The sequence below is a fragment of the Siniperca chuatsi genome, linkage group LG5 (assembly GCF_020085105.1).
Source record: "Siniperca chuatsi isolate FFG_IHB_CAS linkage group LG5, ASM2008510v1, whole genome shotgun sequence".
NCBI classification, from domain to species: domain Eukaryota; kingdom Metazoa; phylum Chordata; class Actinopteri; order Centrarchiformes; family Sinipercidae; genus Siniperca; species Siniperca chuatsi.
The window spans coordinates 3,067,460-3,084,934 of record NC_058046.1 but is presented as its reverse complement, the minus strand read 5'-3'; the positions used below and the strand labels follow the sequence as shown (position 1 = coordinate 3,084,934).

The following is a 17,475-nucleotide window of genomic DNA, read 5'->3' as shown; positions in this document are numbered from 1 at the left end:
GAGACAGTACTAAATCAGCAAATTGGAGCCGAGTAGTGAGACCTATTTTGAGAGGCGGAGCTCGTCGCTGCTCCATTCGGTGAGGCGCGTTCGTAATGAAAGGAGCGCGTGAGCAGCGCTTGCTGTGACTTCCTCCTCGCTCGCTCATCGGCAGCTACATTGTGTAGAAAGCAGCACGTTGTTGGCTTCTGCACGCTGAACTTTACGCCGAATTAACGTTCTCCTGTTCAAGGAGAAACCGGATTCAAAGCTACCAGCTATTTTCTCAGACGTCTGTAAGTTACCCCAGCTTGCGAAAACATGTCGGCCTCGGCGGCAAAAGTGAGTAAAAAGGAGCTGAACTCGAACCATGACGGAGCGGACGAAACCTCCGGTAAGGGGAATGGCGGCCTCCTGTTCACCGCCATTTTCACTTTCTTCTCTTAACATAATTTGCATTGCCACGGGGTGCAATATTGTTAACAATAATTGTGTGTATTGTTTTGATTTCCCTTAATGGACCGGGACCTTCTTCGCGGTTGACCACGGCGGTTGCTGCGTGTATTCACATTTCGAGAACAGCAGCTAGCTCGTCAGCTAACGCGGTTATTAGCATGCCGCTACTCCTGCCTGCTGTTGTTCAGTTCAGACCGGTGCTGAGAGGCCATGTTAGCTAGTTGATTTAGCATCATCAGCGTGGCCAGTTATGTCGTTGGCTACCGACTGAGTGGTCGTATGCGATGCTGGAGGATCATTATTCTGTGTATTCTTGTAAAATTACCTCAAACTGGCCGATATATGTTTACATTTCTATTATGGTGTTTAATAACCGTAAAAGTCGTACATTTCATTCGGGCATTAGCAGTTAGCCAGCTAGTGTTGTTGTTGTAATGTTACCTAACGCTAGCTGACGACGTTATGTTTTGTTACTCAAAAAATGCATTTAAATTCACCGGCCCTGCAGTCAACTAAGCTATGTAATTATTATATTTAGACAACTGGATGCAGGACTCCGCCATATGAGCAACAGTTTGTTAGTTAGGGGGCTCTATTCTGGCATCTGTCCTAGCTCGGTCTCTCACGTTATCGCGGCTCTGTGTGTGTAGTCAAATGTCCCACATTTAAACCACGCGGCCTTGTCGGTAGCAGTCGGCAGGAAACGGTGAGTGTCTGAGCCGCCAGAGCTGCAGCTATTGGCCGCACACATTACCTTAACCTCCGGGAGACCACGGGTTTTAATCTGCCAGATTACCTGACAACTACTGTTAACCTACCGCGCACTTAAAAATGATTTTAGCTATTGTAAACACCGAAATTTATTGGAATAGCTAAATATCGCTCGTTTAGACATCAGTAGTTTTCGGACTTGCAGTTATCTTTAGTTGCGGCTATAAAGTAACTCAGTGATAGTAAATTTACTATGACTTATATAACCCCATTTTTGTGCGAGTAAATATGCGTTTTTGTTTTTTTTTATATTTAACAATAATATCAGTTTTTTTCCTGTACCAGTGCGCTTAACTTGTGTGTAATAAGTTGTACATAATTTTGTAACACACTTATTTATTTTTTTTTTCCACAGAGAAAGAGCAGCAAGAAGCTATTGAACACATTGACGAAGTTCAAAATGAAATTGACAGGTAAAAAAAAAAAGTCATCGTTAAAAATGTGGGTTGTCACATCTTGTCCTAGTTGGGGATGAGATTTTCTGTCCAGCGGGAAGCTCAAAGATGTGATTAGTACATCTCTTAGCAGAAAAGGAACTAACTAGTGAAATCAGACGCTGCAATCTGTGGTTTGCATGAAAATCTGCAGAACCTCAGCACCTCCATGATGCACTGTTTGATGCCCTAAATAAATATGATAATTGACAACATACAGAACTGAAATGAAGAACTCTTTGTACACTCAATCAGCATAAACGTTCAAGACTGATTTTTAATTTGGTTTGATTTTTATCTTTCCCTTCAGGTTGAACGAGCAAGCCAGTGAGGAGATCCTCAAAGTAGAACAGAAATACAACAAACTCCGTCAGCCATTCTTTCAGAAGAGGTCAGAACTGATCGCCAAAATCCCCAACTTCTGGGTCACCACGTTTGTCAACCATCCACAAGGTGAGCAATTCAACATGAGGTATTTATTTCCATAGTTTCCAAAAGTTTGTATGATTTGGACAGTGACTCACGTCTGGTCTATATGATCTGTTTCCCCCACAGTATCTGCCCTACTGGGAGAGGAAGATGAAGAAGCACTTCATTACCTGAGCCGAGTGGAGGTGACAGAGTTTGAAGACATCAAGTCAGGCTACAGAATAGATTTTGTAAGTATTGTAATGTTATGTACACACACGCAACACTGAGGTGCGAGTTGTTTATTATGTTCTTACCTGGGTGCATTTTTATCTTCTAGTATTTCGATGAAAATCCGTACTTCGAAAACAAAGTACTTTCCAAAGAGTTCCATTTGAACGAGAGCGGAGACCCATCTTCAAAGTCAACAGAAATCAAATGGAAATCAGGAAAGGTATGTGTGTCTTTCTGAGTTTGTCAGCAAAGTAAACTAGAGGGGTGAAGAGATGGGCTTTGTTTTTGTCTGAACTGCTTTGCTAGCTTTGAGTTCTTAACTTAAAAAGCAAATATTAAACCAGTATGACCTGACCTAACACCAGATCTCGCACATATGAAGTTTTCAGTTAGACATTTTATTTCTCTCCGTGTTTTTGTAGGACCTGACCAAGCGCTCCAGCCAGACACAGAACAAAGCAGGAAGGAAGAGGCAACATGAAGAGCCAGAGAGCTTCTTCACTTGGTTCACTGATCACGCTGACGCCGGCGCTGATGAGCTCGGGGAGGTCATCAAGGACGACATCTGGCCAAACCCTCTGCAGTACTACCTGGTATGTATTCGACCAGGTTAATGTATCTTTGCTTGTGGCATATACACTTCCTTTGCTACCACTTTCTACAATAAACATCTTTTAGCGATCCGTTCATTTATTTACTTCATTTTTGTGTTTGTGTGGGTGTTCCAGGCCTGTATCCCGCTGATAAAATGTATTCCACCCACCAAGCAAACTTTCTATTACTTCTGGTATAACTGAAAGGCAAACAAAAGTGCTTAATGTGATTCTCATCCCTAGGTTCCTGACATGGATGACGAAGAGGGTGAAGGTGAGGACGACGAAGAGGATGAGGAGGGTCTGGAGGACATAGACGAGGAGGGAGACGAAGATGGAGAGGAGGACGAAGAGGACGACGGAGAAGATGGAGAGGTACGGTGATAAAGTCAAACAGGTGTCGTTAACAGTAGTTTGTTTTCAACACTCACTGACTTGTCTTATTCTTTCAGGATGACGAGGGAGAAGACGACTAAGAAATAACATCATCTACCCAGACCCTCAACCTTCTATTCCCTGTTTGGTTTTTCCACTCACGTTCGGGAGCAAAGGTTTAATTTTATGTTTATTTTTTTACTTTTTTTTTTTAAATTTTTATTTTTAAACCTGTGTGCTTCATTTTCCATTCTGAGGCCTCTTCACTTGTTGGTGCCATGTTATGTTCTCCTTTGACTCATCTTAGGCCAATGGCACTTTGCCCTGAATTGTGAGTACCATCCCCGAAGTCGTCTCAAAAATAATTTAAAAAAAAAAAAAGAAAAGTATAAAAATAGAATCAGCACGGCATCCTGAGTAGAATTTGAAGACAATTCACACAGAATTCCTCCTGTTAAAGGTTGTGTGGTAAATTGACTAAAGCCATGGTGTAGTGACCCAGCGCTAGTTGACCTCAATATTTTTTTTTTTTCCCATATATTTTTTTTTTTGTTTCTTAAGTTGGGGTGATGATCCCCAAACTGTTATTTTTCCCCTATGTGATTAACGAGTACCAGCTCATTCCTTTGACTTGTAATGTTTAGGGGGAGGGGGTGGGATAAGCTGGGGAGGGGCAGGAGTATGTTGGTTATTGGGGAGAGTGGTTATTTTGACACCATTTCTATGGGACTTTTTTTTTTTTCATTGTATTGTTTTACAGATATCCATTGAGATTTGAAATGACATTTTTAATAAAGAACAAAATGGAAAAAAAAAAACAAGCTTGTAAATTTTGGCCCCCACTGCTTCATGGGTAAAATAAACCTGTTATCTCATAGAATTCACAGTTAATCACATTTTCCTTTTCCGCTGGGGGGAAAAGAAACTGTTTTAAAATTTGAGGTGTAAAGCTTGCTTTGTTACAATAATAAAACATACTGTGTTTACATGTGTGGGAGTTTTCAAACCAAGTGGGTGCATAGAACTTTATTTAAAAAAAATAGTTTCAGGTAGCAGCAAAGGCACCTGGGTTAACTGTACAGTCAAAAGTCCGTCAGCTCATGAAGGACTTTGGAGTCATTAGCAGGCTTGAAGCAAAGTCTTCTCTTAACAGACGATGGCTGATTAAAGCCAAGAAGGTGTGCTCCGACTCCTCAAAGCTGGTTTTCGTGATCGTGTCTGGCCAGTCACTGGGCTGAAAGGCCCAGCCTGGAGTAAGAGAAAAGACAAACGGAAACTTGTTAAAGTGTTTGATAAATGGGCATCACGCTTTATATCATGATTAAAATATAGCAAATGGTTCCAAACAAGTGGGAAGTCTGCCAGTAAAGGATGAGATAAGCATGAAAGCCTGTTTCTTGCTGCTTCTCAGTTTGCTTTTTCTTCTTTGAGATTAAGATTTGAAGTTAACACTTACTCCCAAATATGACATACCAAACCTTTATGCCAATTATGGTATTTAATAAGGATTTGTTACCAGGTGTGTGTTTCTAGACTCATTTGACTTAAAATCTGAAAGTATCACTTGCACCAAAATTAAGATTTCAAATAATAAATCCTTACTATAACAAAGTGTGGCATATATACAAGTAGAACAGTTCTCCAAAGTAACTTGAGTATGCATAACCTTAAAATATTTTTTATTTTGACTTGCTTTTCAAAGTTATTTGCTCCGTAATTTAGACAGTGAATCTTATGATCTCCAAGACTTGATTATAAGAAGTTACATGAGTACATAACTCAATTTTGATTTAATAACTGTTACTTGTTCTAGGAATAAATACAAGTTTATAAGTTTTATAACTTTTTTGAATTTGTTGGTTAAGTTTTATTTATATATATATATATAAACAGTCTTTATTATGATATACTAAATTCTGATCACTACAGTCTGGTGTAGATATAAGTAGTTCATGATTAAGCATATTTCTTTCCTTTTAACAGTTTAATTATCGCATGCTTGTTAGGAGTATGTGATGACAAAAGTGACCAGATGGTCGAAACAGGCATAAAGTTTTTACACAGCAATGTTTATTTCTTGGTGGTCGAAATGATCTGACCTGTCTCATCTCACAGTACACAGACCTCATCAAAAAATGTTCTTGAAACTGCTCTCAGTAATAACTTGTTTTAAGTTGAAGATGCATTATTATTATTGTTTTGTTTGTTTGCACCATTAAGGGTTTGTACCCACCTAAATGAGTTTTACACCGAGGACAGGTGGCCACCGTCCATGAGAACCCCGGGAACCAGGAGAAGTGTTTATCTGCCGGCCAGTGCTTGGTAACATCCGCTTTTCTGAACGTAATCACCTCAAACCGGTGTCCGTGGGGGTTTTCGAAAAGCTGGATGTTAACCCTTCGGCCCCCGACCAACGTGTCGTTGCGGCTGGAGAGCGCCAGTCGGCTGGGAACGAAATGGATGTCCGTCCCGAACGCCAGCTCATGCCCACACGCCCTGCACAGTATCTGGGTGGCGGGGCTGGTTCCCCCCTCTTCCGCTATGGCAGCACACGCCTCACCGGGCTGGTATGGAGCGGGATAAAACAGGAGTACAAAGGAAATATACTGCATTATTAACCTCTCCAGCTGCTTTACTAGCAGCCGCAGGCTCCGCTTGCACATCATTGCTGCCTCGCACGCACATGGAAGGCTAATCACAAGCTAGCTAGCTTAAACTCCCAGTAGCTTTGTTTTTAGCTGAGGTGCGTCGAGCGAACACCGACGATTGTCGTTTGGTTATCAAATACCAATCGAAAGAATATCAGATTCATCACTTAAGTATGTTAACTCGATCAAGAAGTACTAACTTGCAGTGTTAATATACCACTATGTGGTGATTCGTGAACTTAAGAGGCGACTAGCTAGCGAGCGTTAGCTTGCTCTTTAGGCTAACTTCTGTTCGGAAGTGCCATGGAAAGAAACAGGAAATGCAGTCATCTCAACCATTTCCTACTCTAACTGCGCACATTACACATTACAGTACAACGGTCACATAACTGTTAAATTGGCATTTAACAAGTTTTAAGTTTGAAATAATACTGCCTTTGTAGAAAGGCCATTTCACTGACACATTTGCTACATTTGAACTGTAGGGGAAAAAAATAATTGTGTAACCCGCCCACCATTTTGGGTTTCATTGTGCCTTTTTGGGATTGTTTTATTTATTTATTTATTTATTTATTTATTAAGAAAGATAGATAGTAAGACAAAAATGGGCCGTTAAATACAAACTTAGATAGCTAGTAGAGTGTAAGGAGATGGCCCTATTAATGTGTTTTAAAACATCATCCGTTACTTTAAATGGTTACCACGGGCAACGCTTATCGAAAACGCGCCTCCACCAATCACAGAACAGGATACTGCGAGCGAGCCAATCAGGGTGGTTGTTTGTCGACCCAAACAACCGTCCGCTCCACAGACAAAAAGTCTGGGAATATCTTGGAAACATGTAACTTAGCGCGGTCGTAATGAACCACCGCTTTTAATATTTGTTTGGTTGGGTCTTCGTTGATCCTAAACGCGATCTAAATGTTGTTGTAACGTCTCAGAAGAATGAAAACCCGGGATTCACCGCCGCCGGTTCACGTCCATGTACCGGAGACCACACCTGTACATGTTCATATGAGGAGGAGTCCCAGCAGGACCCCACAGGTTAGTACACAGGTTTGTTAAAGTGGAAATACATATTGACGTTCTTATAGGTCACCTTGAATGCTGATATATATGCATAGTGATCAAATATATCAGATGCATAGTACATTATTTTGTAGCTGTGAAAGTCATCACCTGTCTGTTGTCACCCCCACTGATTTGTTAGTTTCTTTACCTTGTAATTTTCCCTTTAACATACTTTTTAAAGAGTTTACAAATAAATTATTACGAGGATGCCACAGTAAGTCTTGTGTTTTACCTGTGGAATCCCTCCTTTTTTCAGCAGAACAGGACAAAAGATGCCCAGGTGAAGGGAGATGGAGGGAGGCCAAAGGTCCGGACGCCGTGGATTCCTCCAGGAAGACTGTCCTGCCGAAGAGATGTGGGTTCATACAAGTGTCAAGTCTCTTTATAGTGTTTATCTCTCACCGCCATGCTTTCAAACAGTGCCAGTAAACATGCAGGCAAATGAACACAAGAGGCGAGAGGAAAGGATATTCTGGCAGGGATTCGCACCCCTAACAGGACAGAAGGGTTTGACAGGAGTGCTGAATGTGGTCAAACAAAGATTACAAACAAAACTGGATTTAAACAAAACAGTAAGAAGTAATAATCTAATTTCATGGCTTGTTTACCGAGGTAATATGCAATTTAGAAGCACGTAAACATGTTCCAAACATGTAAAAGATGTTGATGCTCTGAACTGAAATGGAAGATATTCACTGATACGCAGCATGTTTTATCGGTAGGGAATTAGGCAGCACTGAATACTTTAAATACTTAAGAGCTTGAATATCTTTTCCTTTAAGAACATATTTCAGCCCCTGCTTTGATTGCAGAATCCAGTACAGATATTTATTGTTTATCGTGCAGCCCTGTTGTACGTTTTGTCGTCCGAATTCAATTAGAAACTATTCACTATCGCTGAACATGGGTCTTGTTTGTTTGTGTCTCATGATCAGAGAAGCAGAGTGCGGCATCGATCAGAAAGTGGAATCGGACACCAGCGTGACGCAGAGGAGCAGGAAGAAGAGCTGGCTGCAGTATCCAAAAACCTCAGCGTCCTACTCAGAGAGCAAGAAAGCATTCGTCGTTTAAAGAAGTATGAGCCTCTTCAGCAGCCGGAAAATAACAAAGGAAAACCCACCCTAACACACTTTAATAGTGTTCAGAACAGTTCATGTACTTTTCATATCTGGGTACATTTTCTTTTGTGGTGATTTGTCTTCTTTTGGTGGATACTGTAACTGTCCAAATGTAGACAATGAGACAACCCATCCAGATAGTTTTAAGAGATGTCAGGTTTTTTTTTTGTTGTTGTTGTTGTCAGTCCCCTCAAAATTAAAAAAGCAAGGGCTTCTCTGCTGGGTTGCCATTTGTCGTCCAGGCAGAGACGTACATTTGCCAAAAATAGACCAGAAAATAATACAGTAAACTTAGGTTACAGTTACAGGACATAGTGCACTGTGTTAGTCTTCTCTTTTTACTGAAAAACTGTTGTTCGTGTGCTGTTTTATTTGGGGAACTGTGTTAGTCAACACTGCAGTTTGTCCCTGAGTAATATTTTGTGAAACAGCTGTAGGACATAAAACCTGCTGTGGAGTAGACAGAAGGAGTTTCTCACTGTGGTAAAAATACTCTGGTGGGTTTAGACTCATCATCATAAATTTTGACGAAAATGCCAACTTTTTTGTGCGGATGAGATGCCTTTTTGCTGCAACTTAACCTTTCAAAATAACCAGAAAAGATGCAGGCCTATGATAAATGTCTCATGCGATGACAGCTGTATACACACGTTGGTATTTCAGTTTGATTGTCTTTCCTCTTGCTTGCAGGTCAGATTCTAGGGGTCAACCCAGAGAGACAGACGTGCTGCTGAGGGCGCTTGTAGAAGCAGAAATCGATGGCGTAGCTGTAGCTAATCAGCTGACAGCTCTGAAGGAAACTATCGACAGCCTCGCCAAGGTAAATTTGGCACCAAACGATCATTTTGTGTACACAGTTGATCAGGAGGATGAAGGATAGATGCAGGATGAATGAATGCAATGCTGTACATGACTGTGTTTATATTTATTCAATTATATTTTAGGACAAGCGGCTGTCAAAGTTGCATGCAGCTTCGCTGGGACGGCAGCAGGAGCTGTTGTTAGAGAAGATAGAGATGTTTGACAACACGAATCACAGCCTCCGAGAGCTCCTCCGAGAGCGGAGTGAATACGAGGTACAGGAAGTAGAAGAAAACTCAAGGAGAACAAATGCCGACGTGCAATAATTCTCTTCTTACTGTTATTTGCATGCTGTGTTGTGTCCACAGAGAGAATCAGCGGTGTGGTCAGAACAGAAAGATGCCTTAAAGAAGAGAATCGCCGACAGTGAAGCAGAGAACATTGTGAGTAATTATCACCTGGTCATTCACCTTTATCGTCAGGCACCAGACATGCGAGGAGAGTTTTCTTGTTTTTCTTCTTCTCTTACAGCGACTTTTGGCCAAACTCACCAACAAGGAGAAAGAGGCTTCTAAACTTGCTGAGCATTTGGACTTTGAAAAGGTTTGAAAAGCTCACCATTAGATTTGTGCTACTACTACACTGGTTTACCAAAGTAGAAAGTTTACACAACTTGTATTCTGTCAAAGCTTTGTAGAAAAAGGTTTATATCTCTTACACAGCCATAGACACCTTTTTTAAGCTTCATGTGTTCACAGTTAGGAACTCCCCCCTCCCCCTCTGCTTCCCTCTGTCATGGCAGGACAACATGAAGACGATGGAGGAGCTTTCAAGAATCCTGCAGTCAACCCGCGACCATCTAGAATCTGAGCTGAACAGAACAGAAGCTGAAAAGGCCCATCTGGCTGCTCAGGTTCAGGTCTGTGAACATAAAATACAATAAAACACACACACACACACACACACACTTGAACTGTCAGACGTGGACCACTTGTTTTCATCGGTCCAACACACACTGACAGTTAAATGGGTGCTACTGTCGGTGTTAGAGGGAAACGGCCGGTGTCCGAACGTATTTCAGCTCTGAAGGCTAAAAACCCTCGTTCTTTAACTGTCATTGTTACTAAATCAGTATCCAGCATGGTGATACTGTGATGATATTATATATTATGATGATTTTATACTTTTGGTCATATTGCCTGTTTCTTCTTCACTCATTCCCTGTAGGAGGCTCTGAAACGTTTGTAGCTTGCTCCTCTGTGGTGGACAGCAGCTGTAGTCAGCTTGGTGACCCAGAGTCACGGTAAAAAAAACGTGTCCAAACATTTATGGAAACTTCTCAAACCACTCCTGCCGCGTTATCCACAGTTTGTCCACAACATGGCTAAATAAACTACGTCCGGGTCAAACTTCCACTTCTTTGTCGTTCAGTAGCTCCGCTGGAAGTAGCATATTAAGCAGTCTATCTAATTGTATGCAACCTGAAAGAGAGTGAGTGTTTATCTTAAAAGATAAATTATTCCGTTAATCCTCTACTGAAAGTATGACTTGTGACATTTTAAGCCAATTGGAACTCAAGAAGGTTGCAGTAGGTTTGCACCAGAAAAATGTGTAGTGGAGGAGTAGATCAAGTTCTGCCTGTTCTTGCTATTGGTTGCTCATATACAGTGTTACCGGGTGTTTCGGGATGTAAGAAAGTGGATGATGCTGACCCGCCTTATTTGACCCTCTGAAATGGGATTTTCATCCCTTTCAGACTGTCACAACAGCATATAAGTGCCTGTATTACCCTTTAAACTGGATGTGTGAATGTCTCTTTCCTTCTCTGCATGTGGAGCAGAAGATGCAGCAGAGCCGCGGGCAGCAGCAGGAGGATCTTCAGGCTCTGCAGGAGGAGCTGCAGAATCTGAGGCAGCAGAGAGAGGAGGATAAGGAGGAGCGGCAAGACCAGGAGGCGCTGGCCCTGCTGACCCAGCAGGCCGAGCGAGCTGAAGAGTCCGCCAGGCAGCTTGCGGCAAAACTGCAGGAGAAGGCGAGTATTCAGAGGTACCACGGGTCTACGCCACAATGTCTGAAAATCACAGAACATCAGAGTGGTGGGCGGAGATTAGTCCCGTAACTTGGTGGAACACAACGCATCAAAAAATTACAAGCAACATGTCTTTCCCAGTTCCTTAGAATGATCCGCAGACCTCTCTGTGGTTTATCCTGCATGCAAATTAGTTTTCTCACTGGTGGTCTGATCACACGCTTTTATGCAAATCAAGTTCAAAGGAAGTTCAGCCAGCCTCTTGGTTCAGTTGCAATATTCCAGTGAAACACACACGAGGACAGGCTACTGTAGCCTGATTTTAACTTTGAAAGCACCTGATGGCTGAGTTTGTACAGAACACACAGCAGACTACAGTACAGACGTGTTGTGGGAATGAACAGTTTCTCGCTTGTTGAGTTTGTTTGACTTTACTGTGAATCTTGTCTTGCAGCTCCTACCCCCTTTTGTCAGGAGTCTCAGCAAAATGTCCCAAAATATAAATGTATTCCAGGTGTGAAATAACTTGAAACAATAATGATAAGACAACATGTGTATTTTGTTTAAGGAATCCCAGTTGGCCCAAGCTCTGTCCACATCCAGCGACTGGTGCCTCCGCCACTCTAAGGAGGCAGCCGCTAAAGGACAGCTGGAGGAGGACATATCTGCTCTCAAATTGTGAGTGCGCATTTAGTTTGTTGCTGTAAAACATCATGATGTGCGCCACAGTACGGCCCGAAAAACATTTTCACATTGTGATTTTTACTTTTTGTTATTTTGATACAATCATCCCTATTTACAGACCGGGATGATCAGGCAATCATATCAAAATCGTACTTATTTTTGGCGTCTTTTTCATCATATAATTTAGAATTTTTATGGATTTGTAGTAAGAGAGACAGAATTTATGTCAGCACGTCATGTGGAGCAAGAACTCCTCTTGCCGCAAAATAGAACTGGTTTATAATAATGTCACAAATTACTACTTGAACATTTGAATGAGCAAAATTAAACCCCAGAGTCAAATAATCAAAATAATGATCTCCTGCACATATAATGCCGCCTCTGCACCAGTTTATCTAGTTAAGAGAAAATGCATGAAAGACTTGATAATTATTGCCTTTTTTAAAAAGGTTTGCAAGTCTAACAGAGTTTTAAAAAATATGATTACACACTGAATGTACAACAGCTGTCATTTCACATACTGTGATATTTGTTATTGAGAGGACTAATCTTCAGCTATAGTGTTACTTTGATTAAATTGGACATTGATGGAATTTCTGAAGTACCATCACGTTTTTTATGGTGTATTCAAGACAGAGAGTTAATGAGTCAGTTATTCGATTCTGTAAATTAGTACAAAAATAAATAAAATGTATATAGAGCAGTGAGAAATGCTATAAATATTCAATTTAATAACACTTGAAAGGTTTGCTTTACATTTAATTTCATTACAGTCTAGAAAACTGACATGAAGATATATTTTTTTTTATAAATTTGGAAAGTATATAATTGTGGTACGTGCTTCCTTCACAGTCAGGTGACCGAGCTGAACTCTCGGCTTCATTCGGCAGAGGAGAGGAGTCGGGCGGAGAGGGAGGAGCTCAGGGATCAGCTTCATCACCTCAGCGCTGAAAACGCCTCCACCAAGCTGGACAACCAAAGACTCAAGGTACCTTCAGAAAAATCTACAGCAGATTTGAGATTTCCCACAACTTCTAATCAGTTTCATAAACATTTATTAAATCAAACGCGCCTCATTCATCACATTATGCTTTTAAGAAAAATAACTTGGATGGGTATTTATAGAAGACAAGTGTTCTCTACGTTATGATCGCTGAGTGTTCATGAATCATCATCACCTAAATTGTTATAAAAATGTGTCTCTTATGGCTAATTTTCTTGACAAAAGTGTTAATTTGTAAATATTGTTAAATTATCTGTTTTGACAGCTTCTTCTTCTGCTGTTTCATAATTTCTGTGGACTAGAGGAAATGTATTTCAATGGCCTTTATTATAATCATACATCATATTTAGGGTCAGTTGACGTCATCTGAGCAGAAGCTCGGAGGTCTGCAGTCTGAAGCCCGTCTGCTGAAATCGTCCATCAAAAAGCACGAAAACCTGGTGGAGAAATACAAGAAGAAGGTACAGTCACACTCTCAGCGAGGCTGCTTCACTTTGCACACTCAAACCTGCGAACAAATGACGAGTAACTTTACACACTTGACCAAATTTCTGCACAATGATTTGCTTTTCTAAATTCTGCGATAGAGTCGGTAGAAGACGGTGTAGTCCCTCATTCGTCCAGGAGTGTTCTATCGTAGAAAAGGTTTCAGGGAGATGTGGTCTGCTAATTTCCTGGCTGTGTTTTCGAGTTCCCGAACCAGATCCAAGGTTTTCTGCCCAAAATTCTTCAAAATAAGACGGTGTAGTCCCTCATTCGTCCAGGAGTGTTCTGAAACCTTTTCTGCGATAGAGTCGGTAGAACCAAACTGATTTCTGCAAACATGCCCCGGTAAAAAAAACCCAAAGTACATCAGCGTGAGTTTTGGAAGTTTTTATACTGGTGACAGATTTTCTTTCGCAAACAAATGTTAAAGAGACTTTAAATGGTTCAGTTCACCCAAATCACAAAAACACACATAAGATCTCATCTACGTCTGGCGATGGGATAATATATTTTCTGTGATTCGGTTAAAGTAACGCTCTGGAAAAGCATAATCTCTTCCTGGAAAGACTTCAGATACCGGAAAGTGTTGAAGTTTACTGTGTTTACTGTGTTGTAGTGACGTCAGACTTCTCTGTGCAGGTCCATCAGGCTCGCCTGGAATCGGAGGAGTACTGCCTGAAGCTGGAGATGACACAGAAGGAGGTGCGGGAGGTGAGGGTGAGCCTGGAGAGGGACAAGGAGCAGGTGAGGAGGGAGCTGCTGGGCCGGCTCAGAGAGCTCGAGACGCTGCCCGACAGACTGAGGAGGACCGAGCAGCAGCTCAGAGACGCCCAGCAGGAGGCCGACGCCCACGAGAGGAGGAACATGGAGCACAACTCCGCCCTCTCTGAAGTCAGACACAAGGTACTTAACAGCCTGTAAGATATATTATAGCTTTGATAGTTAGAGGGGGGGCGGAATGGTGCAATAACGAAGGTTTACTTTGTTGTATTTCACTCATTAGTTTGTTAAAATAGAGCAAATACAAGTTAACTAAAGGTTTTAAACAGAAGTCACAGGATGTGGAGAGATGAGGTCTGTAACACAGTTATAGAGCTTCTTAATAAGGTTCAACAACTGACATTTCAATATAAAGCATGTCTTCAACAGATTAAATAGTCTCACAAGCAGCATGATAATTGGACAGAGTTTTGGTAAACTGTCGACTTTTCAGGTTAAAGATTTTGGTGGAAGATCAAATATTCTCACTTTACAAAAGAAACCAACTAATGAAAGTTGTATAAATCTTCTCGCAGAGTCATTACCGAACCTCTTCGGCTTCCTGCGGTGAATGAGTCGCCGCACTGCTGTTGATTTCCCTTCTGTGCTCCGGACCTTAAATAAAAACCGTTCCAGTCTGCGTTTACTGGCATTCTTGTGTGAGAGGTTGATTGAGCGTAATCGACAACAAATCCCCTGAAATTACGCTGGGTGATATGCGATGTCCTCTAGCAAAACAATGTCTAGTGGGCACCTGGCCTAATTTCTGAATCCCTTTCAAAACCAGCCAAATAAATAAGAAAAAATACATGGTGGTCAACTCAGTACCATGCTGTCATTCTTGATACTCCCACCAGATAGCGCCAAAGTATGTTTTCTTACTTAAAGATCCCCTCAAAACATGTTTTAAAAAATCTCTTTGAATAATAATTTCTGTCTGATAGGGTTTCTCTACAAAAAACTCAAGTTGCGTAGCTAAAAAATCTTTAAATTACATCTACGAAAATGCAAATATTATTCAGTATTCACAAGAAACATACATACATCATTCAAACATCAAAGTGAAGGAAGCAAAACACATTTTTAGTATTTTATTTTTTATAAAATAAAAGGCTTTCATTTGTCTTTTTAATGGGAAAGAATGTATATACCCCGCTGATAATTAAACAGAAAGATTATGTATAGAATAATAAGAAAACAGAAATGTGTCCAGTCAGTTTTGTTTTTTTTTCACATGATTGTGCATAAACTCAATCAGTGATTGCTACAGATATAAGTTTAAGAGAATCACAGTTTTTAAATTCATGCTTACTGAGGTAATACTGCAGATATGTTTTGGGGTATTTATTTGGAAACAAGCAGCATAGAGGTGACAGAAAACTGACAGAAAATCCAGCTGCTGGCTGGACTCGAACTGGGGATGTTGCTGTTATATTGCCAGCGATTTAGACCCCGAGGCCTCCAGGACGCCTCCACGGAGATGGATTTATATCATGGCTGACACTGTGTTGCTTGTTAATTGTGTTCCTCCACAGGTGGAACAGCAAGGCACTCAGCTGGAGACGTTTCAGCAGAGGAACCTGCTGCTGCAGGAGGAGAACAACGTTCTCAAAGAGAAAATTCACAACTTAGAGCGGTACAGACACTTTGAAAAATAAATATATACATTTTTAAGATAAAAGTATTACTTTAAACAAAATGCTTTGTGACAGAAATGGTTTCCATACATTTTCCAAACTGCTGATTTCTGTGTCGTTTGTTGTAGGCGGCTGGAGGACATGAAGGCAGAAAACAAAGAGATGTGTCAGGCTCTCTCCTCGAAGGAAGCCAGTATCCGCAGCGTTCAGCAGCAGCTGGAGGAGAAGACCCGCGAGTGCAGCGTCCTGTCCAGACAGCTACAGCAAGCTCTGGACGACGCACAGAGACAGGTCTGAACTATACGGTCACTTATTTTACCTGTCCGTCAGCGTCCTCAGAACAAAACATCACATAACTACTTATCTTAGAGTCACAGAGTGGCCGCCGAGAAACGCTTGACTGAATATTGTCAGTTTGATGATTTAAACAAGGTTGGACTCTGCTAACTGTACCGGTTTTTCTCAAGTTCCTAAGAGGTTGACACACACACACACAGGAATAAAAGTCAAGATATCTCATTCTCTTTTACTATTTCAATAACTTTTTATAGCAACTTTCATACAAGAAATGTGTGGGCCACAAAACTCCAGTAATTACAGTTAGTTGGTTTCATGTGTGTACACGTCTACAGTGCCCCTGCATAATTAATCTAAAAGTAGAAAAATGATAAATAATTTTAGTGTTTTGTTATTTTTTTGGGGTTTATAGTGGTAATAATATTGCAGTCCATGTAAACATAGTGAGGAAAACTTGAACTCAACTTTTTCCTTTCTGGCCTGCAGGTGGACAACAACATGCAGAGGGTTTTAGCCAAAGAGAGAGTGTGTCAGTCTAAAGCCTTGGACCTGCAGAGCCAGCTGAGCCGAGCCAAAGCGGAGCAGAGTCAGCTACAGCGAAGCAAGGAGGAGGTACGTCGCGATGTCCATGGATTTTGGACATACAACCGCTGGTTCTCATGCTAGAACTGCTGTGCGCTGTAACAAACAGCGGAAATAAAAATTAGTTTAAAGAAAATGTGTTGTTTCTGTTTTCAGATGGAGCGTCGTTTCCAGAGTCAGCTGCAGAACATGAAGGACAGACTGGAGCAGTCAGACTCTACAAACCGCAGTCTGCACAACTATGTTCATTTTCTCAAAACCTCATATGGAAACGTGTTTAATGACTCTTTGCTCGCAAGCTGACTGCAAAATCCTCCAACCTGACCAGCATTCATCCATTCCCAAAGCATTGTAGTAGACCTAAATGACATTTATTGACTACTACGCTTGACCTGAGAGTTTTATATGCTATATATGAAATTAATAAAACTTTTAAAAAATGAAATTCTTACATTTTAGTTGCCTGAAATGTATTTATATTCTTTTGAATAAATAACTTGCTGCACATTTCTTGCATTGCTTCCATCTTTCATGTATCTGAATTTGAATACTCACCTTTTCACCTTTTGAGCAAATACATTTTTTCTGACAGAACACATAATAAACACCCCCGTTTTAATTCCCTAAATAACATTTAACATGAGGCTTCTTTAAAACTGAAGTCTCACATTTTATTTCTGTGTAAATTAGAAAAAAAAACATGTAAACTCATATAAAGCGATTACCTAAATAAAACATTTTCGTCCTACTTACGCCAAACCCCATTTAGAACTTAATAATTCATGATATTCTTGCTCATTTGCAAATATAAAAACCAAATAAGACATAAATTATGATATTTTATAAATTACTCGGTTCTGTTCTTTAACTCGGCATATTTGTGATGCAACAAAATCTTGTTTAATTTAAATGTCAACATTTATAATTGGGTTGTCAGGGTGTGCAGTCACACCATGGATCAGGTGAAGCTATTAGATAAAATGCATACTGGTGAATGGCTTTTACGCCGAATTTTGTGTAATATATGTGTAATGTGTAATATTGCAATCAGCTTTTACGTTTTGGCGTGAGAGGTGAGTATTTGAAAAAAATTGATGGACAGAATGATTT

General features: G+C 40.7%; 3 protein-coding genes across 5 annotated transcripts; 2 read left to right on the top strand and 1 right to left on the bottom strand.

Moving 5' to 3' along the window:
* Positions 1 to 76: 76 nt before the first annotated feature.
* Positions 77 to 4,236, top strand: seta (SET nuclear proto-oncogene a). The gene is made up of 8 exons (XM_044195226.1): positions 77 to 373; positions 1,562 to 1,619; positions 1,951 to 2,093; positions 2,196 to 2,299; positions 2,389 to 2,502; positions 2,705 to 2,875; positions 3,119 to 3,250; positions 3,328 to 4,236. Exons 1-8 carry the CDS (start codon positions 301 to 303, stop codon positions 3,349 to 3,351), a joined length of 819 nt encoding a protein of 272 aa, XP_044051161.1. The 5' UTR covers positions 77 to 300; the 3' UTR covers positions 3,352 to 4,236.
* Positions 3,749 to 6,403, bottom strand: si:ch211-51h9.7 (uncharacterized protein LOC558400 homolog). 2 transcript variants are annotated; one of them, XM_044195231.1, is made up of 2 exons: positions 5,484 to 6,236; positions 3,749 to 4,498 (listed from the first exon to the last, which is right to left on the bottom strand). In XM_044195231.1, the coding sequence occupies exons 1-2, from the start codon at positions 5,914 to 5,916 to the stop codon at positions 4,344 to 4,346; spliced, it is 588 nt and encodes a 195-aa protein (XP_044051166.1). In that variant the 5' UTR covers positions 5,917 to 6,236; the 3' UTR covers positions 3,749 to 4,343. The 2 variants fall into 2 exon arrangements, with proteins under 2 accessions (XP_044051166.1, XP_044051167.1); XM_044195232.1 differs by having other exon boundaries at positions 4,365 to 4,498; positions 5,602 to 6,403.
* A 270-nt stretch (positions 6,404 to 6,673) lies between these two features.
* On the top strand, positions 6,674 to 16,872 carry LOC122875749 (outer dense fiber protein 2-like). 2 transcript variants are annotated; one of them, XM_044195223.1, is made up of 17 exons: positions 6,674 to 6,942; positions 7,229 to 7,324; positions 7,905 to 8,044; positions 8,778 to 8,907; positions 9,032 to 9,163; positions 9,257 to 9,331; positions 9,420 to 9,491; positions 9,691 to 9,807; positions 10,729 to 10,920; positions 11,486 to 11,595; positions 12,454 to 12,589; positions 12,955 to 13,065; positions 13,730 to 13,993; positions 15,385 to 15,485; positions 15,615 to 15,777; positions 16,270 to 16,395; positions 16,522 to 16,872. In XM_044195223.1, exons 1-17 carry the CDS (start codon positions 6,844 to 6,846, stop codon positions 16,666 to 16,668), a joined length of 2,211 nt encoding a protein of 736 aa, XP_044051158.1. In that variant the 5' UTR covers positions 6,674 to 6,843; the 3' UTR covers positions 16,669 to 16,872. The 2 variants fall into 2 exon arrangements, with proteins under 2 accessions (XP_044051158.1, XP_044051157.1); XM_044195222.1 differs by having other exon boundaries at positions 7,226 to 7,324.
* Positions 16,873 to 17,475: the final 603 nt, after the last annotated feature.

Excerpts from the sequence above, each read along its gene's own strand:
- seta (XM_044195226.1), top strand. The coding sequence starts at position 301 with ATGTCGGCCTCGGCGGCAAAAGTGAGTAAAAAGGAGCTGAACTCGAAC. Across the intron at positions 1,620-1,950 it reads GTTCAAAATGAAATTGACAG|GTTGAACGAGCAAGCCAGTG; the intron begins GTAAAAAAAAAA and ends CTTTCCCTTCAG. Across the intron at positions 3,251-3,327 it reads ACGACGGAGAAGATGGAGAG|GATGACGAGGGAGAAGACGA; the intron begins GTACGGTGATAA and ends TTATTCTTTCAG.
- si:ch211-51h9.7 (XM_044195231.1), bottom strand. The coding sequence starts at position 5,916 with ATGATGTGCAAGCGGAGCCTGCGGCTGCTAGTAAAGCAGCTGGAGAGG. Across the intron at positions 4,499-5,483 it reads TCGGTGTAAAACTCATTTAG|GCTGGGCCTTTCAGCCCAGT; the intron begins GTGGGTACAAAC and ends CTCTTACTCCAG.
- LOC122875749 (XM_044195222.1), top strand. The coding sequence starts at position 6,844 with ATGAAAACCCGGGATTCACCGCCGCCGGTTCACGTCCATGTACCGGAG. Across the intron at positions 9,492-9,690 it reads AGCATTTGGACTTTGAAAAG|GACAACATGAAGACGATGGA; the intron begins GTTTGAAAAGCT and ends CTGTCATGGCAG. Across the intron at positions 10,921-11,485 it reads CGGCAAAACTGCAGGAGAAG|GAATCCCAGTTGGCCCAAGC; the intron begins GCGAGTATTCAG and ends ATTTTGTTTAAG.